This window comes from Lissotriton helveticus, chromosome 3_1 (genome assembly GCF_964261635.1).
Source record: "Lissotriton helveticus chromosome 3_1, aLisHel1.1, whole genome shotgun sequence".
NCBI classification, from domain to species: Eukaryota; Metazoa; Chordata; class Amphibia; order Caudata; family Salamandridae; genus Lissotriton; species Lissotriton helveticus.
Window position 1 is genome coordinate 801,113,582 of NC_136061.1, and position 25,374 is coordinate 801,138,955.

General features: G+C 47.2%; 1 protein-coding gene across 2 annotated transcripts in view; it reads left to right on the plus strand.

Annotated features, from left to right (window-relative positions):
- The window catches only part of LOC144822968 (uncharacterized), a 567,214-nt gene that overhangs the window by 119,857 nt on the left and 421,983 nt on the right, over nt 1–25,374 (plus strand). For both annotated transcript variants that reach the window (XM_078681053.1, XM_078681055.1), the window contains exon 3: nt 15,562–15,873. In XM_078681053.1, coding sequence (XP_078537179.1) covers nt 15,562–15,873 — 312 coding nt within the window. The remainder of the gene's footprint in view (nt 1–15,561; nt 15,874–25,374) is intronic.

Genomic DNA, 25,374 nt, shown 5'->3' on the forward strand with positions numbered 1-25,374 from the left:
CTACTGATTCACTCTTCCAATTACCCAGGTAATACCCATGCACTCCAGCACTCCTTCTGTCACTACCCATGCACTCATCCAATCTCCCATCTAGCATCATGTACTTATCCAATCATTCCGCCTAAATCCAAGATGTTATAAAATCACTATGCACTGTCCTTGCAGCACTCTAATCATCCAGGCACTACCCATGCACTCATGCAAAGAGCCATGCACTGCTACAATACCCCTAACAGTACCCATGCAGTCCAGTCATCGCCCTGTCACTACCCATGCACTCCTACAATCAACCAGCGAGCACCATGTACTTATCCAATCACTCCGCGAAAACCCAAGCAGTTATAACTTCACCATGCTCTCTTCTTGCAGTACTGTAATCATCCAATAATTACCCATGTACTCATGCAAATACCCAGGCACTAACACACGCACTGCTACAATCCCCTGTGGACTACCCATTCAGTCCAGCCATCGCCCTGTCAGTACCCATACACTCCTTCAGTCACCCAGCCAGCACCATGTACTTATCCAATCACTCCACCAAAACCCAAGCACTTATAAATTCACCATGCACTCTCCTTGCAGTACTCTAATCTTCCAGTCAGTACCCATGTACTCATGGAATGGCCCAGGCACTAATACATGCACTGCTACACTCTCCTGAGCCCTACCCATGCAGTCCAGCCATTTCCCTGCCACTGCCTATACACTCCTCCAATCACCCAGCCAGCACCATGTACTTATCCAATCAGTCCGCCAAAACCAAAGCACTTATAAATTTACCATGTACTCTCCTTACAGTACTCTAATCATCCAGTCACTACCCATGAACTCATGCAATGACCCGGGCACTAACACTTGCAGTGGTACAATCACCTGAACACTGCCCATGCAGTCTTCCAATCACCAAGCCAGCACCATTTACTTATCCAATCACTCCGCTGTAGGAGAGTAGGATCAATCAATCAATCAATCAAAGCATTTATATAGCGCACTACTCACCCAGAGGGTCTCAAGGCGCTAGGGGAGGGGGGTCCGCTACTGCTCGAACAGCCAGGTCTTGAGTTGCTTCCTGAAGGCGAGGTGGTCCTGGGTCAGGCGGAGGTGGGTCGGGAGGGAGTTCCATGTCTTGGCGGCGAGGTAGGTGAAGGACCGTCCCCCTGTGGTGGCTCTTCGGATGCGGGGGACGGCGGCGAGGGCGTGGCCGGTCGATCGGAGCTGGCGTTTGGGAGCGTAGAAGTTGAGGCGACTGTTGAGGTACCCTGGGCCTTGGTTGTGTAGGGCTTTGTGTGCGTGGGTGAGGAGACGGAAGGTGATTCTCTTGTTGACCGGGAGCCAGTGCAGGTCTCTCAGATGTCCGGAGATGTGGCTGCGACGGGGGATGTCCAGGATGAGTCGTGCTGAGGCGTTCTGGATCCGCTGGAGTCTCTTCTGGAGTTTGGCGGTGGTTCCGGCGTAAAGGGAGTTGCCGTAGTCCAGGCGGCTGGTGACGAGGGCCTGGGTGACCGTCTTCCTGGTCTCGGTGGGGATCCACCGGAAGATCTTACGTACCATGCGCAGGATGTTGAAGCACGACGACGAGACGGCGTTGACTTGTCTGGTCATGGAGAGGGAGGAGTCCAGGATGAATCCCAGGTTGCGTGCGTGGTCTGTTGGTTTGGGTGCGCTGCCTAGGGCGGGCGGCCACCAGGAGTCGTCCCAGGCGGAGGGTGAGGATCCCAGGATGAGGACTTCCGTCTTGTCCGAGTTCAGTTTCAGGCGGCTGTTCTTCATCCATTCGGCTACCTCTTTCATCCCTTCGTGAAGGTTGGCTCTGGCGATGGCGGGGTCGTTGGTGAGGGAGAGGATCAGCTGGGTGTCGTCGGCGTAGGAGATGATGTTGAGGTTGTGCTGGCGTGCGATGGCTGCGAGGGGGCTCATGTAGACGTTGAAGAGGGTTGGGCTGAGCGAGGAGCCTTGGGGAACGCCGCAGATGACTTCGGTGGCTTCAGATCTGAACGGGGGGAGGCGGACTCTCTGTGTCCTTCCGGCGAGGAAGGAGGTGATCTACTCCAGTGCCTTCTCCTGGATTCCGACGTTGCTGAGTCGCTGCACTAGTGTACGGTGGCAGACAGTGTCGAAGGCCGCGGAGAGGTCTAGGAGGACGAGGGCTGCTGTTTCTCCGTTGTCAAGCAGTGCTCGGATGTCATCGGTGGCTGCGATCAGGGCGGTCTCGGTGCTGTGGTTGGCCCGGAAACCAGACTGCGAGAGGTCGAGGGATCCGTTCGTCTCGAGGAAGGCGGCCAGCTGCTTGTTGACGGTCTTCTCGATGACTTTTGCAGGGAACGGGAGCAGCGAGATGGGGCGGTAGTTCTTGAGGTCGGTGGGGTCGGCTGATGGCTTCTTGAGAAGAGCGCTGAGTTCGGCGTGCTTCCAGCTCTCCGGGAAGGTAGCGTTGTTGAAGGAGGAGTTGATGATGTCCCGCAGGTGGGGTGCGATGACAGCGTCGGCCTTGCTGAAGACGTGGTGGGGGCAGGGGTCGGTCGGAGATCCGGAGTGGATGGAGTTCATCGTGCGGACGGTGTCTTCGGTGCTGATCGGGGTCCAGGCGCGGAGGGTGGTAGTGGGGGGCGGTGGTTCGGTCGTGGCGTGCGTCAGTTGAGTGCTGAAGCTGTTGTGTATGTCCGCGATCTTGTTGTGGAAGTAGGAGGCGAGGGAGTTGCAGAGGTCTTGCGAAGGGGTGATGTCGTTGTTTCCGGCGTTGGGGTTGGAGAGCTCTTTAACGATGTTGAAGAGTTCCTTGCTGTTGTGTGCGTTGTTGTTCAGTCGTTCCTTGAAAGCAGTTTTCTTGGTGGCGCGGATGAGCTGGTGGTGTTTTCGGGTGGCGAGCTTGAGGGCAGTCATGTTGTCCGGTGTTGGGTCTCTGCGCCAGGTTCTCTCGGGGGCTCGGCAGTTCTTCTTGGAGCTCTTGAGTTCGTCTGAGAACCATGAGGCTTTCTTGCTGCCGGGTCTGCTAGGCGGGGTCCTCAGGGGGGCGAGGTCGTCTGCGCAGTCGCTGATCCACTGCGTGAGGTTGGGGGCCGCCTGGCTTGGGTTCGTTGCGCTGGTGGGAGGGTTCTTGCTCAGGGAAGTTGCGAGCTGGTCAGCTGTGATCTTGTTCCAGTTTCTGCGTGTGACCTGTTGCTGGTGGTGGTGGATCGTGGTCCTTCTGAAGCTCTGCTTACTATGGCAGGCCTTATCAATCCTGAAGGCAGACTGCTTGGTTTTGTGTGAGAGGGTGCCCATGCATGAGCAAGACCCCTCTGCAGCTTCTGGAAACTATTCTCTGAAGCTGTTCTGTGATGCAGCCAGACCATATTCTCTTAAGTGCATTATAACCTCGCGGGAAATGCCAACTTTGGAATGGGTGCAAGGAAACATGTTGTGTTTGGTGTCAAACACTTTGGAATCCTACCCTCCCCCGCCAGTCCTGGCGGTAGCGGTAGAATTCCACCCTTCTAGAGGGAGAGGCATGTACACACTGGTCTAACCAATAATAGTTTAAAAGAACCCTGGCATCACAAAATGGATGCTGCAGCCACTGACACGAGTCTAGCCTCCTACTGGATGATGAAACCCCGACAGGGTAGGCCTGGATTTATTTATTTTATTTATTTATTTGCAAAGTTTTATATAGCGCTGGCTAGACCCGGAGGTATCAGAGCGCTTTACATGAGGATCAGCAAGTTACAGGTTACATAGTTACAACCGTTTGAATCAAAGAATCACAGAGGGAGGGGGAGTGAAGGAGACACAAATGCGGAGAAGAGGAAAACAATGTCAGATGACTGGCTGGGTAGGTGACGGCCCAGGTGTCAGACTCCTCTATAGCTGCATAGGACAGCTCCACCGTGCATCGGCCAAGGTTGCTCGGTCTCCGCAGTAGGTACAAACAGGTTTGGTATCCGCCCAGGGAGCGTCGTCATTGTTTCATCGAAGAGGGAGAGAAGGAGACACATAACGAGGAGACGAGGAAAAACAATGTCAGATGACCGACTGGGTAGGTGATGGCTAAGGGGACAGACTCCTCTCTGGCTGCATAGGACAGCTCCACCGGGCATCCGCCAATGTTGCTCAGGCTCCTTGGTAGGTAAAAACAGTTTTGTAATTTACATCAGTTGAATCAGTGAGTTACGGGTTATACAGTTACATCAGTTTAAATCAAAGGACAAAAGAGGGAGGGGAGGGAAGGAGACACATACGGGGAGATGAGGAAAAGAATGTCAGAAGACCAGCTGTGTAGGTGATGGCCAAATAGGTGCTGGAGAATAGTTACATGAGTTACAAGAGCATAGCATAAACATAGGGTGGAGGGGGTAAGAAATACAATGGGGAGATGAGGAAAAACAGTGTCCAACGTCCGGCTGGGTAGGTGGTGGCTGAGGGGTGAACCCAAGCGAAACTCCTCTTAGCTGCATAGGGCAGCTCCACCGGTCATCGGCAAAAGGTTGCTCGGGCACCACAGTACATACAGAAGGTTCTAGATTCTGCCTAGGGAGGCATTGTTAAAAAGTTCCATCATGGGCGCCGGTCAGGGCGCGGCTCTTGCCTGAACTTGATAGGTGGCGTCAGAACTTGCTTACCAGTTTCTACTTTATCAATGAGCTGGTGAAGATCATTGAGTCTGATGGGACCACCTGCTTGGCACTATGAATGCAATGGAAGCCCATTTGTAGGTCGTTCATTACATTTTGCAAAGTCCTGATTTTAATACATGGACACTTCTTCCCACCCTTTGCCCATGTGAAAGACCATTTGCCCATGTGAAAGAGCAAACAGATGGGCGTAAGCTTGTTTATGTTGTTGGCTCCCAGCATGGACTTCCTTAGCAACGGTCTTACTGTGACTACCTTCTAGAGGACTGGAAGGCAGCCGTAGTGTGTAGAATCTTAATAGAGTTGCACTCTTCAAAGGAAAAGGTGATTCATTTATGCATTTTTTTTTGTGCTCCTAAAGAGGGAGATGTTCAAGATCTTCTCAGATAATTCACATTTGTTTTTATTTTGGTTTTTTCAGTGCTCTGTTTCTTGTACATTGGTAAATTACTTCATTCTCTTTTTGCTGTGTCATAACCATTACCTTGGTTCATTCCTCCTTCCTGAAGCGTTCCTTTAAAAAATGTACATTGTGTAATTTGAAAGTGGCAAATCTGTTGTTTTCAAGCTGGTAAAGTCCGCACTTGGCCTCCGCTACTACAGCCGCACTTCAGAGCCTGCAGGAGCCATCCGCAAGTCGCTGCTACCTCCCGCTAGGCTCCGCGCTCATCAATGGCAGCAGTTAGGGCAGAGCTGGCCGTCAGGGTCGGTCCTGTGCTCCCAAGGCGATCCACTTCGTCAGCCACAGCATCGGTTAGTCTGCCTTTCTGGCGTGGCTGCCATTTTGTGCCTGGCCGGTCAGGTTCGGGCCACTGCATCCTCAATTCACTGGGATATTCTGGGAGTTCTTGTGCCAATGTCACGGAGCCTCGGAGGGCTGCTCTAGTGCCCCTTCAGCAGATTCCCTTGTCAGTGGGTCCGCATCTACCCCTCTGTGCATATATGGTAGTGGCATCTGAGCTGTTTATGATGGAGTGGGCATGCGTGGCTGCACCGCCGCGTTTTTGCTTCCGTGTAAACTCAGTGCGTCATGGCGTTTGTTTCATGTTTCGCCCTGCCCTTCGGCGGACTTAGTTACTGTGTTGTGTCACCAGCTATGGGCCGAGATCTCCGTAGCACCGTCTTGATAGTAGACGGGCGGGCTCTTTGCTCGTCGCTTCACTTACTGCCCGCCGTAGTGTCCTGCTGTTTCGCCATCAGGCTGCCCAGCCTCGTCTTCGTTGCGGGCGGTTTACGAAAGTACGCGAGGTCCTGGTTCAATACTCTGATCCAGGCGGTGGTTCCGCCCCCAGCTTATCACAGAGAGGTGGCACCACCTCCCAGACAGGCTATTGTGTATTGGGGCTGGGTGGGTGCACTCTAAGAGTGCTTTGAAGTCAGCACTGGGGGCACATCTGGTGTCCCTGTGCATAGCCCAGTTCAAACCATTTGCAGGTGCTACCAGCCCCTGCTCTGGTGTGAAACTGGACAAAGGAAATGGGTGTAGCCACCCCTCTTTCCAAACCCTCGCATAGGTGGGTCCCCAGAGTATGTCCAACCCCTTTTCTTAGTATAAGTAAGGGACCCCTGGCAACAGGACTTTAGATTACACCTGGACGAAACTCTGAAACTGAATCCTGGAACTTCGATGCTCTACTAACGATTAGAGGACGGAAGAATCTCCCTTGGGGTCAAGGAGTGACTCCCCTGTTCAAACAGGCCCCACTGAAGCAATTACCGGTCTGCACCTCCTAAGCTCCCGCTGGACTCCAAAGTGTTTGCAGTGCAAGAAGAGGATTTCCAGACTTCTCGAAGGCCGACTTGAGTCCCTAGCACAGCTGAGACCTGCAGCCCTCACAAGTGACGTGGAACCAGAACTCCTGGTAACTGTACACATTTGCAAGTGCATTGACTTCCCGATCTTCTCTGAAGTTGTGCTTTGTGTTACTTGTAGCCCAAGCCCCAAGCACCATCTGCACTGAAGATTGTGGGCCTACACTCCACGGGTGTTCTGTGAGCCCGCTTCTTGCATTTCGGCTCGAGGCTCCTTCACGATCCCAGGTCTGTTAAATGGTGGGTCCCCTTGAAGGTAAATCTACTTTTCCTTGGGCATCCCTGGTTGCTCCAGACGTGCCCTGACTCTCCACCGCGTGGGGTGTCCTTCAGACCTTGCTGGTCTGCACCGAAGCCTATCTCTGCTTTCTGCGTGGGTTGCTGTTGCCAAGGTTTTTGGGTCCAATCCAGAAACTGACACCGCAGCACTTGACATCCTTTGTGGGACAGCTTGAATCCAGATCCGGGTTGTTGTCGACGCCTCCGGGTCCTCGTGGCTGAAGAGTCAAGCTTCACCTTCTTCACCTGAAATCACGCGACATTGGTGGGCATCCGCCTATCGTGTTCCTACTCACTGGCAAGTGACCCAGACTCTGTCCCCTCTGCTTTCAGGTTCTTCACATCTCTGATCCAGGCTTGGATCACACCGGTTACTTTCCACTTGGACGCCAGCAGCACTTTGCAGCAGATCTATGCAGTTTCCTCTGTGTTTGTACACCCTGATCACAGGAAGTGGCTGCTGCCGTATTATTAGCAGATGGAAAATGAGGACAAGAGGAAGGGTTAACAGCAACCAGAGGAATCAGTGTTGATAGCTTTTCAGCACTGTGAGCTGTATGGTGTCGCTGATATTGGGGGCAGGCCTCCACTGGATTCAGAATGTCTTTAACTGGTTCAGGTATGCCAGGCTCACTGCCAGCCTCCGTCAGAGGACGCTGGAAGGTCTGACCTTATAGATTTATGGTGTAGAGTGCACCTTGCAAGTTCCTTCCAAGGGGACCGGGGTTCCACCCAGGGCATGATGCAAGTAAGGTAGTACACTTGGTACAAACACCTACACAAATAATTCGTATTATGGTGGTAAATGTGTGACAAAAATATGCTTGCATATAGTGTTGAATTTTGTTGTGGGGGGATGTGTTGTGCTTTTGTGCTGTTGTGTCTTTGTGCTATACATTATTGCATTATCTTATTGTTGTATTGCACTTTGGTTATTGTTTTCCATTTGGTTTGACAGTTTTATTTTGCTTGTGTTATGTTGCTGAGTTGGGTTATGTGGTGCTCGGTATGTAATTACAGCCCTCGATTGTTCACACTCAGGAAATAATTACACATTCAGCACATTCCTTTAAAGTGTGAGAGTCACGCAACACTTTAACAACTACCACTGTGGTAGTAATGCACCACTGCTCCAAAGTATGTAAGACCAGCCATCCTGAAAACGATGGTACTGTTTGGTCTTAAATGAGCTCTTTTAGGGGCCAGGTTTCCCAGATTCTCACCTAGTGCAACAGCCCCAAATGCCGAGCCGCATGAGAAGTAGAGAGGAGGCGAGCGCTGTATTTACAGAAGTATGGCTCTCTTCTACTTTCCCTAGCTCCGGGCCCTGAAATTAGCTGCCTTGCGCCACGGAGACACCTTTGCATCCAAACCCTTTTCTCTCTGTGTATGTGTGATGTAGAGTGCAGCACACGTACAAGGTCGGAAAAGGAGGGAGAAATGAAAGCATTTCTCCTTTGTTGCGCCTACTTCAAATGGGTACAGTTTTCAGAAGCTAAACCCAGTCTACTTTATTTAGTAAATTGGGCTTAGCATCAGAAACCTTGGGTGTGTTCATGGGGACACCCATGCACAACCTATGGGGGTATATTTACAATGAAATTATGCAGTACGGCGCTGCAAGCAAATCTGCAGTGCCGAGCAATCATTTAAATGCGCCTTATTTATGAGAATACAGCACACCCCTGTGTTTTCCCTTGCGCAAAAAAAAGCTGCCTAGTGCCAACACAGACACCCCTGCAACACAGGCACATTTGCACTATGGTGCCTGTGTGGCAGGGAATGATTATATGCAGGAAGGGTTACCTTCCTGCACATAAACGATCTATAAAGGTGATTTGCTTTTTCTATGTGTGCTGCAGAATGCAACACACATAAAAAGAGCAATAAAAGTATGTCTCCTTATTGCGCCAATCAAATACCCAGCAGCGGCCGGCTCAGGTGAGCACGTGGGGCGTGGCTGGACACGGCAGGGGGGTAAGCCGACAGACGATGGAATAGGTATTATTTATTTATTTAACTATACCTATTCCTTTGGCTTCCCCCCTGCCACGCCCTGCCCCACCCCAACGCGCTTACCTGAGCTGGCCGCTGCTGCTAACACCTGCTTTTCAGTTGCATTTGTTTTTGGTGCAACCTCAGATTTACATATCCCAGTAACTCTGGGGCAGCGTCAAAAAGCAATGGGTGTTGTGGTGGAACACCCACAACACCACCCATTGCATGCCCCTTTTATGCAGATATCTGTGTGAAAGTGTACCATATTTACAAATACGCCACTTTGTAAATATGGAGCAGGGTATTGCGCCTCCGGAACGTAGGAAAAAGTGACGTTCCGGTAGGGAAATCCCCTTGTAAATATGCCCCTATGTGTGTTGCATTCTGCAGCATGCTTAGAGACAGCAAAGACGCCTTTAAAGATGTTTTATGTGAAGGAAGGTGTCCCTTCCTGCACATAAACAGTAATTCCCACCACACCATAGTTCAAGGGTGCCTGCTTTGCAGGGATGATTCCCTGCAAACACAGGCATCCTTGCACTATGGTGCAAGGATTCCTGGGTTGCAGGAAATCATCCCTGCAAATGCAGTCACCCTTGCACTGAGGCGCAAGGGTGTTTGTGTTGGCATTAGGCAGCTTTTCTTAACGCCAGCGCCAGGGAAAACACAGGGGTGTGTCATATTCTTGTAAATACGGTGCATACCTGCATTTTTAAAATTATGCAGTGGATTTGCTTGCTGCATCGCTCTACGTCATTTCATGGTAAATATACACCACAATTTCAAGAAAAAATAACGTGACAAGTTATATGGCACGAGCATTGCAGAAAACACATTCACTTGAAAATTAAAGCTTACTTCAATATTGATACACCACTTTACTTTCACAAAAACATTTTACATCTGGCCCGGACCATTTATTAAAATAGTCTTTTAAAAATGTCATTTAATCAAATAGATATTTGAGAATGATTTGGAAAATGAAGGAGTTATGGATGTAAGCCCTGACGCTTATGCCACTCGCAAAATAGCCCCTCACTCGTATATTCACTATTTGCTTCATCTTTAAGGACTTAAAGTGCATTACATGTATGACAAGCTTATGGAATAAAATAGACTCAGCTGAATTGCATCTCAGCTAAATTAGATACAATTATTACTGAGGGCCAACGCACTAGACCCTTGAGAGGGACGCCACTATGTTTAATAGTAGAGTTTGTTTTGTTTACTATTTTCTTTTATTAAAGGCTGACTTGGTTCAATGTTTGCTTTTGATTTATTAGCATAAATATGATTGATGTCTACCTAAACGCTAAATAAAAATTATAGGCATTTGTAGAGCATTAAACTAGCCAGAGCACTGAAGAAAGGCAGGAGCCCCGATTTGTGATTTAAGATCCTTTATAAAGAAGTGGGATGTTCACAAGTGGCCAATCCCATGAAATGGGGTTGTTGTACTCTCGGAGGTGGAGGACCTTCAGCTTCCTTAGGAAATGTGGAAAGATTGAGACAGTTCTCATGTTGAGGAAGATGTAGGTCCAGATCCTGGTATTATAGAGGGAGATGGGTTGTCTTTACGTTTTTTTGTTGCAGTTTTTTTGGTCCAGTTTGGTGATGTCTTGTCTTGTGGTGTGCCACTGTACACCTTAGGTATTTAGAGAAGGTGTTGGATTTGGCAGCAGTGCAGCTTATTTTGAGTATGACGTGGGTGTTGGAGGTGGATCAATTGATGTGCTGAAACGTCTTCAGATCTTTGATGAGACATGCTGCTGCATGTAGGATATATTTCAGTGCATGTTCTGCTAGATAATACCCTATGAAAATGATGGGTAGGTGACAAAGTATTACAGTTATGCATGACCTGTTCATTAGCATGTGATATTGCAGACTTCTGCTGTTAACTGTTGGGGCATTCAATACGGGTTGTGGCACCGGCCTTGTATGGCTCACTGTCAGAGCACCTAGTAACAGACAGTAGTACTGCAGACTTGTGATGCTCACTATCAGGACAACTAGTAAAAGGGTGCAGTATTGCAGTTATGTGCTGCTCATCTCTATTATTGGAAAAACCATTATGTATAGTTGTTCTGTATTCAGTGCACTTAAGCCGTTTTTGGGTCACACATTTGAAGAGAGTGGTTTTATCTTTATAAATTAATACCTGCAACTACAGGTGTGAGAACAATGAGCAGCACAGATTCGGTCCTACCCTAATTCCAGGGCTGGCGCAAGACATGGGCAGTGTGGGCAGCTGCCCAGGGTCACACACTCAGCCTACCAGCATGGGTCGGCACAAGTGCAACACTCCACCGGTGCTCATGTACCCTGACTGATCCAATTGAAAGAGAGGTGCCTCGAAACACTTGGGCCCATGGATTGGGCCCCCCCCCCACCATGGGCCTCTTAGGGATGGTGTGGGAAGGGACACTTCCTCTTGTCCCAGTTGCAACTAAGCACAGTTTTCAGGTTTGTCATGCAATTAGGCCTCCTGCCCGGCTGCCTGTTCAGAGACACTGTGGGACGCCCATTGTCCAGCACTTTAGTGCCCCCTCACAAGAAATTCTCACACCTTTAGCCTGATATGAGCTGTAAAAGAGGTGCTTGTAGGAGGCTGAGAGGAGGAGCTGCGGCCCAGTAAAAGTCTCCTCAAAGTAGCTTCTGGAGACCTGAAGGTGTCTCTTATATAAATTAGAGGAGCCTCGCACATTCGCCTTCGCCCTGGGCCCCAAAAATCCTAGAACCGCCCTGCCCGACAGCATGAGTACTTGACATCGAAGTCCATAACCTATCATGTGTCCAGGAGGGGGCCCCCCAAGCATGCCTTCCCCTATAGTATACAGAAGGCTGCTGTTTCTGTCTTGGATTTAGCATATATAGTGGTGATGGCAGCTTTCTGTGTTTTGTGGTCTTAAATAGTTGACCAGAAAGTTTTATCTGTATTATTGAAAGTGTACCCTTCTGATCTCTCATGTAATGTTCCACTGTTACATCACCCCAGAATCTTGCTTTGACATCTTGTGTGTGTAAGTAGAGTCTGTGGATGCACATTATACGTGGGTTGTACGTTTCTGTGTGTATGAGTCTGACTACTGAAGCCAGTGGGATCCATTATGTATGCCCTTGGTTTAGCATGGTACAAGATGGAGGAGAGCTTAGCCAGACACTGAAAGTGTTTTGACTGCCTTCCTGTGGTGAGATCCAGACAATGAAGTGAGGAGGATGGAGACCAGGCTACTATTGGGAATTCCTTGAAGTGTTTGTTAGCAAAGGGGTGCTGATTAGTTATTCCTGAGAACTAACATGTAGTGGCCGATCGGGGTTTTGGGTGGGACTGCAGTTTCTGGTGTTCAATATTTGAAGTTTCACAGTCAGGTCTGACCTTTTATTTGTCTCTGATTACTACTTTAGAGAACCCGATGACAGACGGGTGCAGAACCCTTATACTTCATTCTGTCCCATGTTGTGGATACTCCAGCTTTGAGGAAGCACCCGTGCTAACCGCTGTGAGACACTTTACTTTGCTTTCCAGACACAGCCCTTGTGTAGTCTGAGAAGGACACTTGAAAGAGAACCACCCTAGACCGGTTCAGACAGTTTGACACAATGAACCTACATCCGTGGTCTACAAAATGTATGTAAAAGTGGGACTCAAACCAACACATTTTGAGGAGCCCTCCTTTCCTTGACCATGAAGAACTTCACCCAAAGTTTGCAATTTCTGCTGGAGGGACTGAGAACCTGCATAGTGTCTATAAGCCTGACTTCTGGGAAAGAGAAGGACTCTGTCCTTCCCTGCAGGAGAAGAGACTTCAGGGGAGAAAAATCCCAATGTGTTCCTAGAATGAGGAGCACCCACAGGAATTGGACTGCCTCATAGAGCAAGATCAGGAGTGACTGGTGCTACACTGGGGTTCCTGGTCTGGCTGCAATTCCTGACAAAGCATGCAAAAGATTTCATTCATCACTGGATCTTCTAGAGGCAGGGCTACAGGTACCTTGTCATGCATCTGCACTGGACCAGAAATGTGCTGCAACTAACACAGATGCCCATAGCACAGCACTAGGCCCTAGATGAGGCATCACAAGAAATAGGCTACGTTCCACCTCCCCTGTGACCGCTAGAGTGACAGCACACAAGACCTCTGGCATCCTTCTGTATTCAGCACTCTGTTGCTATGATGCACTGAAGTGAGCCTAAGGACTTAAGACTGTTTTCTGCCCATTACAACAATGGGTGTAAGGAAAAAAGTGCACTGATTCTACCTTTGAACTTGTGGGAGAAAGTAATCTGCACCTGAGCCTAAATAATGCTTCTTACAAAATTTTCAGGGCGAAATTATCAAGTGGTTTGCCCGAGTGGGCATGAAGAGATGAATGGGGGTGAAGCTTCCACAGAGAAATTGTGATCAGGACATCATCCTGTATTAGCACATTGAATTGTGGAAAATGTAATATTGCCGTGTGTGTAAAAGTACTTTCTTTTTTCAAAAAGACAAGCCCAGGTTATTTTGTCTGCTGGTCGATTTTAGAGTTCTGCGTTCATGCCTTCAGTACTACTTACTTCAGAAGCCTATGAGCGCCCATCCTCTCTATTTTGTGGGTCAAGTGAGGAAAGGGTTGGATTCGGCTCAGTTTGCAGAGACACAGTAGGGCAGACAACAAAGCACCAGTGGCAAAAAACCTCAGTCGTCACGGTTAAGGCCCTATAGCACCTGTCTGCCCGGTGGCTCGGAAACGGGTTCTGACAATGGACTTTTATACTCTCCATAAAAGCAGCGTAAAATCTAGGAGAACTGGAAACTGAAGTTGTGTGGTTGAAGCGACAGGGATCATTTTAAATACAAGACTGCTTTTGGTCCAGTTACAGATGGTGAACATTTATTAAGGAATTTGTTCAATTTAATGACTACCCATTAAGGTGTTTTAGGTAATGTAATTATGTAGAACCAAATTTGGGGTTTCCTATAGCAGAGAAAAAATGGTTTGCTAACTATCTATGCACAGAAAGGAACTGTACTTAATCAGTGGGTATAATCATAACAATACTAACTGAAACATTTTTGTTTTTTAGTCAAGACATTTCAATATTTTAGAATGAATTTAAGGAAATGGAGACACACATTAGGGTGAACATATCTGATATATAGTAATTATCATGATATTATACCAGTGAAATTTCTTGTATATTTTCTTCGAAAAGTGTGTTTTGAATTGATTATATGTATATTTCTATACTCCAAGTGCTTTGTAACCACATACATGTACCAGGGGACACAAACACTCAACTGGAGTAAATACCACCACAATCATAATATTCATTATCTTTTCATCCCAGTCCCAATAATTCCCTTAGTGTCCACTTAGTATGTCCTCCTGGTATTCTATTGTCGATGTTTTAGGACTATGCCCTGATGAAGGAGAGCCTTAGTAACACGATGAGAACACAAACTGTTGCTATTGAAATCAGTGTCACAACATCCAAGAGGTCTTTAAGAGATCTATACTAAAATCAAATTTAACAGTTAAAATTTACTCTTATAAGAAGGTGCCTGAAATTCTAATTACTTCTCACTAGTCACTACTCTACTCTACTCTACTTTTCACCAATATCTAGTCCCCAGTATTCACCATAATTACCATTGCCTCTCAAAAATTAATTCCACATTGAAATATTTTTTCTCTATGCTATTATATTACTGTGTGAATCCTAACCTCATTTAATGAACAGTCTGTGCTTTTGAATAGTTTTGCCTCTAAATTCCCTTAAAAACATCAGGTGGTAAACAACTCTTTAATTCCCAGACCTGTAGCATTCAATAGTTTAACTGTTCAAAATACAGTATCTCTTGAAAGGCTTCTCCCTTCAGTATTTTAACCTTCCACAATGTGGAAGCTCTCGCTCCTTTATTGTAAGTTTAACATAAATTGCTTTAACTAACTTTTTTCAGTGTAATGACATTGTTATCAAGATATGCCCAGAACAAGTATGGGAGCAACTTTTATCCCAATGTTTGACGTTACTTTTTGTAAATGAAAATGTGGCGACACTACAATAATTATACTTAGTTATAGCACTTATCATGATTAACTTTCTTATTAGAAAATAGACATATAATGTTTCTTTTAAAGAAGTGTTAATAACATCTACTATTGAAATACAGCTGTCCAAAATCCACAATCTAAGATATGTTCATACTAGTTATTGCCCCTTTTTGCTTGGATTAAGCCAAATCGATGAAAAAAAGTACTTGTATAGTATTTTTAAAGAAAGATATTGTTTGCCTGTAGTTGAACTTTGGAAGCTTTTAATGCTGAAAAGAACTAACCCATCTTAAATCACTGGAGTAATCAGTTTTTTATCTGAGCTTGGGAAGGAAGAAAGTATTTAATTGAAGCAGGGGCATACTTTTGGTTGTTTAAAGTGTGATTAAACTTTGTAAACCAAGTGACATTGATGTGATAAACACATGCTGTTAAAAAGGAGCTGAATCTGTACAAGCCCTTGAATCGTTTATATATGTGGTGAATGACTGAATTCCAAATGTTCTGGGCTTCTTAATGAGAGCATTTGATTGACGATCCAGTATTTTTCCAAGAACTATTATTGACAACAAACGTAGGAAAACAATTAACATGACTGGGCATATTATCAAGACAGGCGATAACATTTTCGCAGTTTTAGCGGCAGAAAACTGCAGCTAAAATGGCGATAATGGGCTTGATAATATGCTCTATGGAATTCCAATTGAAGCCCATGTTAGATGTCCTTCACACCTAACATGGGCTCTTAATTAGGTGTGACAATAACATATTTTGTGGTATAGTGACAAACCTGATTCTTAGATTTATTTTCACACAGCTCAACCAACATTAAGCCTGTCACCCAGAGAGGTTGAAGTAGAAATTGGAACAGAAAAGTCTATCTCTTGTCGGATGGAAAGATTTTATCCACAAACTTTCGAGATAAGTTGGTGGACAACCAAATATGGTGTCATCGCAACAGATTCCTGCACTGGATATCCTGAGAAGAACCAAGATGGAACATATAACGTGACAAGCCATTTAAGACTGCAGCCATCTATTGAAGACAATAACGATGTATACACTTGTATTGTGCAGCATAGGTCATTGTCTGGACCATTAAGGCTGAACACCACTTTGACTGTTAAAGGTAAGATGCACTAAGTTAGTACTTAAATATGGTGCTTCAGAAGCAAGCTCGTTCTACTCACTACAAATGCATCAGAAAGTAAATAGTGCCTGAAAACACAGCATGGGGATTCCTTAGTCGATTTATTTTCTCAAAATGTAAAGAATAGGTCAGAAGGTAGGTGGAGGATGGAGTCAAGACACAATAGTGACATTTTACTTCTAGCTACATGAGGGTGACCTCAACAGGAGAAATGTATAATAAGAAAATGGGGGTAATAATAAACTATCTACCTCAAATGTGGCTGTGATATATTGAAACATCACTAAGCAACTGGAAATGCGAGGTGCAAATATGATGCTAAGGACAGATGGGAGGCCGCTTCATCTCATTATAGTCCACTTGATATGCTTATTAAATTTCTAGAATTGCTCCATTCCGCACTAATGACAAAAGCACTGTCTCTCTCCCATCACAGTCTTCTAGTTTCTGTGGAATACCTAGCAGGCATGGAAATACCTTTAATGTTATTTTCAATAAAACTGTTTCCCTGCTCTGGCCTTATCCTAACATTCGACTCGAGGATGATTGCCATTCACAGATAATCACAACACATCCATGTGATTCTAGATCTCTGTCTGTGTGTTTGCTATCATCAGTAAAGTTCTGCCTGGCATCTCAGGTGCAGATCTTTTCAACAATCCATTTTGGGATTATTTTATGCGCTATCGTTCTATTCGCTTCTTATTTCTAATCCAAATTCCAGAAACCTTTGCAGATTGGATATACACCTTGAATTAAGGGTCTGATTTAGATTTCACTGGATAGGTTACTCTGTCACAACGGTGACAGATATCCAGTCTGCCGAAATATAAATCCCATAGGATATAATTGGATTTATATTCTGTGTGATGGAGGAACCCATCTACAGAGGTGTAAATCAAGCCCTAAGTCTTTCTCTTTTACAGCATTCTCTTTGCTCATGGTCTCTATTCATGATGTGGTCAGGGCAGTTATTTCATACAGAACAGTCTGTTGTGTCAGAAAAAGGAATAGGATAAGAGTTTTGTCTCAAAAAGTGATTTCTTTTGAAAGAATGCATGTATAACTCACTCAGTATTACTACTCCAAAAGGTCAAGTGAAATGCAGCTTTGATTTATCATGTATGCTTGGGCTGATTTATCGATAAAGACTTCTGTCCAAGACATAATATTCTACTAGATCAGAAAAACTAAGTAGAGGCTGTGCTGGAAATAGATGGCACCCATCTGTCATTTGGAGATGTACAGTCTGAAAATGATTCTCATTTGTTGACATTAGAAATTGAGAATATTGAAACCTAACTTTTGATGCCATCTTGTCTCCTCTTTCCCCTTGTGCTAGGAACAACATTAAGGTAAAAGTATTGTTGGTTAAGACATACAACACATACCTATTAAGACTTTAAAGATGCAAGAAGAGAGCAAATACGTTACCACTACTTAGGGAATATGACTGTGCAATAAATCCTTAGAATGGAGCCTAGATACCAAACAGAAAAATGTATTCCTAAACACCTGAAGAAGACTCAATACTGAAGGCATCCATAGAATGACAAATGACTCAATTTGCTAAGTTCTCTTCTGTGTCCCCAGCCGGGCATTGTAGGAAATCGGGTTATTAGTTGTACATTATGTGAGACCTGCCCAAGTAATAGTTTCACTTTTTTCCCCTACTAGGAACCAAGCACCCCGTTGTAACTCTCCAATTGTGCTAGTGTATGGTTTCCTTTGTGTTTCTCTCATGTTTTGCTGGTGCCCGGTGCCACCTGAGCAACTCAAATGCCTCTATCCGATGGAGGCAGTGCAGGAAACTTGCTCTTGTGGGCTCCATGGGCGGGTAGCTTCTCATTCGCTGCCTGAGGGACCCGGCAGATCTTGCCTGCCTGATTCTGCAGGCAGGGAGTTGTCCTCTGTAGTAGTTGCCCAGCTTCCCCCCACACATGGGCACTGGAAGTGGGGGTCATGCTCACTACTACTGGGGCTATGACCTGAAGTTGAGGTCCCAGGACCTTCTCCTCTTGGGGGATTGTGACGGCACTCTCCCTCTATTCGTGTTAGCCCCAAAAGGAGATGGGGCACCGGAGGGTAGAAATGAGCCTGGGGATGGGGGTCACACACAAGCCCCACCCCGGATGGAATAAATAAATAAATAATCCTTGCACTGACCCCCAGGCCGTGGCTCACCCCGGGGGTAAAACCTGATCAAGCAGTGGAGCCCCACGCTCTCCCCTTCAGAAAGATGGGTCAAAGACAGCCAACCTTTAAAAGGCCATAACTTGGGCCTCATTGGACCTAGTGGCCTAAATACTGATATGTCTGGCAGGGAGCTGTTTCCACTGTCTCCCCGCACCATCTCTCCTCCTGGTCTTTGTATCTGGGTGCTGAAGTCCAGATATTTCCTAAAACTGGTACTGGTGGAGTGTTAGGGGTCAGCCTCAATGGGTAAAGGAGGTTTTGCATACCATTTGTACAAGGCAATTGCAGTCCCAGGATCCAGTCCTAGGTTACCACATCACTTTTCCACCCCTGTCCCAAACCTCCTGCACAGCATGCTGGGACATTTCACGATGGCTTCATCCAGAATTCACTGGCCACATGTGCTCTTTGGTTCTCAGTGCCGCCCTTGTTGACATCACAGACAGGGCCTTTCCCACCAAAATTTCAAAGAGGAGACCCCTCTTGTGTTGGCTGCAATTATCTGGGCTTCCTCCTTTGTTCGGTTGGCCTGGCAACTCACTGATTTGATTTTGGCACACATCATCCACCCACATTTGATGTGCCGCTGGACTTTGTAGGCCAAATGGAAGTTTTCCCTCTATGTGTATAATAAGATGTCACTGCAGACAAAACAATAAACCACACAGACTTTGCCTATGAGTGTACACTAACATTATAAGGCCTACCCCAGGTCAATTTCTAATCCTAGAGAGTCCCCACTATGCCAGGCTACCTGTGCGCAGGGTTAGCAGCGTTGCAGTATTCACAAACTGCTTAGTAGGTGGAAAAGTGATTTGGGTGTCTATGCAGCAGCCCCAGTAGTCGAGCGTAGGTGACTGTGTAGCAGTCCGGAGGCGAGGGAAGGCAGCAGCTTGGTACTGGAGGGAGGTAAGTTTGAGAATCGTTGCTCTCTCAGGGGTAATCCATGGCAGGGGACGCCATCGCGGGCATCCAGGCAGCAGTCCCAGGAAGAGGAAAGGCAGCAGCCGATCAGGAGGGCGAGCAACTCAGGAAGAAATGAAGCAAGCTCCGTGGTGCAGGGCAGCAGTGCTGCATAGTTTTTATTTCTGCATTCACGTTTGTTACAGCGCAGCGGGATGCCAGGCAACCACATCTTCAATCTGGAATGCAGGCGACGGCTGGAGGAGAGGATCCCCGCCAATTCCCCAACAGCCACCCCGGAGGAAAGAAATCTTCATCAGGGTGTCATCAGGAAGATGGGGAAGAGGGAGGCACGTAGGAGAGGCGAGGAGAAACTGTGCCAGATGTTGGGCTGGGAAGGTGACAGCCATAGCGGTGAAACCGGAGCCAATCTCCCGTATAGCTGTCTAGCAGCTCCACCGGGCATCAAACATGTTTGTTTGGGCTCCGCTGTCTGAAAACAACGATGCCGTAATCCTCTGAAAATCTCGAACTGATATGCGGATGATTAGAGAAGATGAAGACCTCAGTCAAACAGGATCCCAGGTGCGTAAGAAGGTCCAGGGAGGAGCCAGAAAGGCTATCCCTGTCTGGGAGTTCCCAGCCGGAGATTCTCATCTGTCAGCCATCTTAACTGCATTTGGCAACAAACCCTCATTGGTCTATATGTATGAGTTGGGGGAGCAAGGGAAGAAGTCTAGACGCCAACAGTTTACTGAGTATTTTATATTTCTTATTAAGGATGGAGAGGGGCCTGTAGGATGTAAGCTCAAGAGAATCCTTGTCAGGCTTCAGCAAGGAAGTGACTAATGCCTCTCTAGTTGTGGGGGGCAGTGTACCCTCAGAAAGCGAGGTAGTGTAAAGCTGCAACAGCTTAGGCACCAGTGCAGTCGCAAAGGTTGAATAAAATTCAATAGGGAGCCCGTCAGAGCCCAGTGTTTTATTACGAGCTAACGCCCTAATCACCATTTTAATTTCTACTGGTGTAATCAGAGCTTCCAGGTCTACTGGAAGGTCTACCTCCGCAGGGTAGCGAGTAGTATCGTCTATAATGTCCAGATGAGGAGCAGCATATAGAGTGGTATAATATGTTTGAAATGTGGAATTTATCTCAGGTTGAGTGGTGACCTGTGCATGCTGAATATTATTGATTGCCAATATGGGGGTAGGGGTTTTTGAAGTGTGCATGTATTAAAGTCAATCCGTCTTAACCATTCCAGCATTTCTGCATATACCCCTAACCATGATAAATCTCCCCTCCTTGTCTCTTCTTGAGGCCTCAAGGTGAAAATGAGCTGAGAAATGGAACAACAGGGCAACTCCATTTTGTTTTTTGTGGCTAGCTGGCCGAAAAATCAGGGGATAGTGTTTTTGCTTGAGCTGTGCTTACTCTTCCTTTTTAAGATGAGTCTCCTGCACAGCCACCACTTGCGGACCCTTATCCCCTAGAAATTTCCAGAAGCGTTGCCTTTTGTTAGGGGAGTTAAGGCCCCTAACATTACAGAACATTAATTCAGCCCCTTCGTCCTGATGTAAGCAGTAGCGGGGAACCCCTGTCTCCCTCCGCACCTCCACATTACATTTAGATTGTGATCCCTGGGTAAAACATGTGACAACACAATTACATGTTCGAAAACCATGAACTGTTCAAGAGTCTGCAAAGCCCCTTGGGACCGTATTCCAGGAAGGCTACTGGGGCAAGACCACTCCCGCACCCAGAGCCCCGGGAGAGATCTCTGGGAGACCTTGTCCCTAGCATAGTCACCTCTCAGATGCGATGCTTATCGGCAAATGTGATCTGTTTTGAGACAATAGAAAGAGAAAAATCAAAGGGGGAGGAGATCCCTTCATCATCACTGTCCCCTTTCTAGGGGGGATCCCAAAAATGTCTCGGGGAGGGCTCTACAGTGTGCTCGGATAGTCAGACGCTTCTGTATGTTGAGCTCAGTGGGAGATGGGTAAGTGTTCAATTTAAGAAACTTCTTGGTTGCATTCCTAGGTGTCTGCCAGGCCCCCGTGGCTCCCTGGCCTGTGGGCCTATCATTGAGGGATTCTTTTGGCGATGTCTCTTTTTGTGGTGAAGGTCTCCTCAGACCGAGTAGGGACACAACCCCATCCGCCTCTTTGAAATCCTGGTGCTTGTTATTTAAGGAGAAGGCCAGACCAAATGGGTAGGTCCACCTATATCTAATATGGTGCTCCCTCAGTGCAGATGTGATCAGTTGAAAATGTTGGCGCCTCATCAGCGTGGTCTCGGCGACATCTAGGAATAGCGTACAGGTCACTCCTTGGTATTCTAGAGAAGAGTGGAGGCAGCACCAAGTATGAAGTAAAACAGGACCACGTAGTATCAAAAAATGTATTTTCTATTTATTTTTTCATATTTAGGACAGCCAACGCGTTTCGCTCCCAACCATGAGAGCTTCGTCAGGGCAAAAATATTGGTAAGTCTTGATGTAACACCATAACGTGGACAAACAAGCTGGCCAATGAAATAGTAGAGATGCTAATATCAAGATTCCGAATTCGGAAATAGAGATGAAAACAAACGTCACGAGCCGTTAGGTCGATAACATAGGTTGCATGAAGAGTAGTGTATAGTTAAATCTAGAGAGAGAAACAACTTCTTTATATATATATAAAAATTGTCGTAAGTCTCGTGGCTAACAGGAAGTATGACCCAAGTCTAAAAATTCAGCAACTCTTTTAATACTGGTCGTATCATATACACACAGTAACAAGGGGGCATTTGATCACAGGTCTCAAATCTAGGAGAGATTGTCCAAATTGACTCACATTAATATTTGAAGTCGTCTATATATAGAGCGAAGAGCGTATGTGCAGTCCTTGGTAAGCTGCCACCACACGTGATTAATATTTAAAGTCGACTGTATATAGAGCGAAGAACGTATGTGCAGTCCTTGGTAAGCTGCCACCACTCCTTGGTATTCTACCAGGTCTCTGTCCCGGGCTTTTCAGAGCACCAGTTTCTTGAACTTAAAGGAGGTGAATTTGGCTAGGATGTCTCTCTGCCATCGATTTCTCCCCTGCAAAGCCGGACCCACCCTGTGGATGCATTCCAGAAGCACTTTGCTTGCCCCCTCACCTATAATTCTGGTGAACAGGCCCACCATGTATGCCTTTAAGTCTGTCCCTCTTTCCCTTCCTCCAGGCCCCGCACCCTTATGTTCGCTCATCGGGAGCGGTTCTCCAGGTCCTCACACTTGAGTAGCACTGAGTTCAACTAGGCAGTAAGTGATTCCGCCCCCTCCTCTAGCGGTTGGAGTCGGCCTTCCAGATCTTGGCATTTGGCTTCCAGGTCAAGGATGCGTGCCCCAGCTGAGTCCACGTCTGCCTGAAGTGCAATAATTTAGGTGCCCATTTCTGATTTGAAGGATTCGAAGGAGGCTCCTATGCCCGTCTTAATGTCTTCTCTAAGCTCTCTTTTGAAGTCTTTTGAGGTTGAAAGGAGGTCCTCTCGGGTGAGCTGCATTCCTCCTGACCCCTGGACGTCCTCCTCCTCCTGCACCTCTCCTGCTTTGGGCGCCCCAAAGTAGCTGGAGACCTTGTTGGGCTGCCTTTTTTTGGGTGACATGAGGGCACCTCTGCATCACATCTTGCAGCCCTCTGCTCTAAAGCCACAGGATAAGAGGGGGAGAGCGGTTCCGGCGAGAGAAATCTGTGATGGCACCAGGTTCAAGGCGCCCCTCTCCACCTCCGGGTGGGCCACGCGTTTCTTTGGCGCCTGCTGGAGTATGGCGTCCCCCCTCCCGCATGGACGTGGGCTCTGTTGTCACTCATCGCGCTGGACTTAGCATGCTCTAGCCTGGATGACAGCGGGCACCATCTTAGGGTCAGACAAAAGGCCAGGTATCTCTTTCGGGGGTTCTCCCTTCCCTTGGTGCACAGTGTGGCCCAACGGAACTGGTCCGGGTAGATCATCCTCTTCTCTGCCTGTCCTCAGCCTGGAGAGCTTATTGCCTGCAGCACCAGTGGTTACTCACGCTTGGGGGGAAGGGACCCTCTCACCTTCTTGTGCAGTCTGGGCCTGAGGGCCCGTCCGCTGCCTCGGAGTCTCTCAGCATCAGTTACACTCTTTCAGGGGTGAAAGCTTCCCCAGCAGCCCCTTCCTGGGAGCCAATGTGGTCTGCGCCTCCGGATAAACTCTATGGCAGCTGGGTGATGCCATTTCAGGAGCCCTGGTGCGTGGTCCAATCTCTTGTAGCGTCCGCCTCTTTGATATTGGGGTCCCCAATCAAACTCCGGTGTCTTGGGTATGCTGCCCAATTGTCTGCACCCCCTCCGACCAGCGGGTAATGAATAGTTTTAGCTGCAACGGGATCCATCTGCCATCTTAGCTAGGCAACTGCAGTCCTGATAATCTTACCAAAAAGTAATTTTGAGCCCCTGCTCACCCGCAATAGTTGTCCAGGGAAGGTCTCTGCTGATTAAAAGTCCAGTCCCCGCTCTTCTTTAGCCATCTGCCCGGACGGGATGCAGCTATTCACAGGGCTCTATCACAAAGCCGAGCAAAGTCACATCTTTGCAGCCATGATGCTCAGCTGATTATGTATTTTTATTGTGTTTAGGCGTTTGAACACAACAGGCATGAACCATTGTCATTAGCATTAAGTCGATAGGTGTTCCAAGTGGATTAAAAGTTCATGGATACACGTCAATCAAAGTCCTTCCAAAAAACTACAAAGACAATGCAGTTCATTATATTGTGGGGGATGGAGGTGGGGCCAGGTAAAGGGGACGGGGATAATGGATAAGGAAATGCGGTAGAAAGCAATTAACAGGTTTATCATCTAGTTCTGATAGACTATCACCAATCCCTTTTTAAAGTTCGTACCACTTGGTGTGAGGGAGAGGTCTTCAGCTTGGCCAAGTAAACAACTCAACAGATAAACACTAAGGGCCCTATTACGAGTTTGGCAGTGTGGAAGCGGGCTGCCACGCCACCACTCCACTTCCACACCTCCAAACAGGCCTGCCGCCTGCCAGATTATGAGTTAAATTGCGGTCTGACGGGCAGCGTGGCAGTCCAGCGGCGATGCATTACAAAGGCTTGAATGTGAGCCTCAATGCTGCATCGCCGCGGGACCACCACAGCGTGTTCCAGCCTGACATGGACTGAGAAGTCCATGCCGTGCTGAAACTGGGGGTACATGCACACAGGTAGCACATGTGCCCTCTGTATGCACTGACATGCAAGGGGGCAAGGGTTATCTGACCTCCAGCAATTTTATCGAGTAAGAACCTCCATGAGAAACTTATAATATGCATGGCTGTGTCGCAGCATGTTGTGAGCCCCTGACCGCTGCACCACCGACAGAAAATGCAATTCCATGGCGGTTGAAGCAGTCTGATGGTGGTACAACCACCAAACTTGAATTACCGCAGTTGGATGACCGGGGTGGAGTGGCTGGACCGCCACCTCCGGGCCGCAGTGAGTTAAGCGGTCTGCAAATGCCAAGCTCATAATCAGCCCCCAAGTGTGTTGTGGTAAAACAACAGAGTGTCTATAGCCCAGGTCCTCCATGACCCCCGTGTCTGCCTCCCATTTGTTCCGCAAGTCTTGTAGGTCTCCCAACATGTTGTTGGTCAGTGTTCTATATGTGAGGGATATTGCCCCGCCCCCTATCTGCTCCTGCAGTAACCTACCCTCCAGAGGAGCGTACTCTGGGATGTCTGTCAGTGTGACGTTTTATGCCCTCCAAGCATGTCTCAGTTGCGCATATTTGTAATACTGTGTGTTGTGTAGACCAAAATCTTCCCTGAGCGCTTGAAACGTTTTCAGGTCTCCCCTCGCAATCATGTCTCCTATTGTCGAAATACCTATATCATCCCATCGTCTGAAGCCTTTCAATTTGTTGAGTTCACCCAGCCATTTACAGTGCCATAGCGGCGTCTGTCTGGTGGGCCGCTTGTCCCATCCCATGCGTTTACAACAATAAAAAAGTATTTAAAAAAACAAAACAGAGTGTCTATAGCTGTCCACATCTTGTGGACTATAAAAGCTAGGACAGGCTATCAAAAAAGCAAATTGTAACCTGCATTTCCATTGGAATAACTAGTTTTCAACAAACAACAATGAAGTTTAACAACCTGCATTATCAAGTGGACTACAGTAAACACGTGGGGCTACAAGTGAAACATGTCACAGTATCTGCAGCTAAAGTTATCAAGGGTGTTATTAGAAATGGTTCCACGTGCCTTCAAAGTTCTGACATTGGTAATTCAGTTTGTAAATTAGTCTCTCATTGGCTGTCTTCGTTGAAATAGTTTCTTGCCATTCCATCAGGATAGAATTGGAGGCTAGCTTCCACTCCCAAAGAA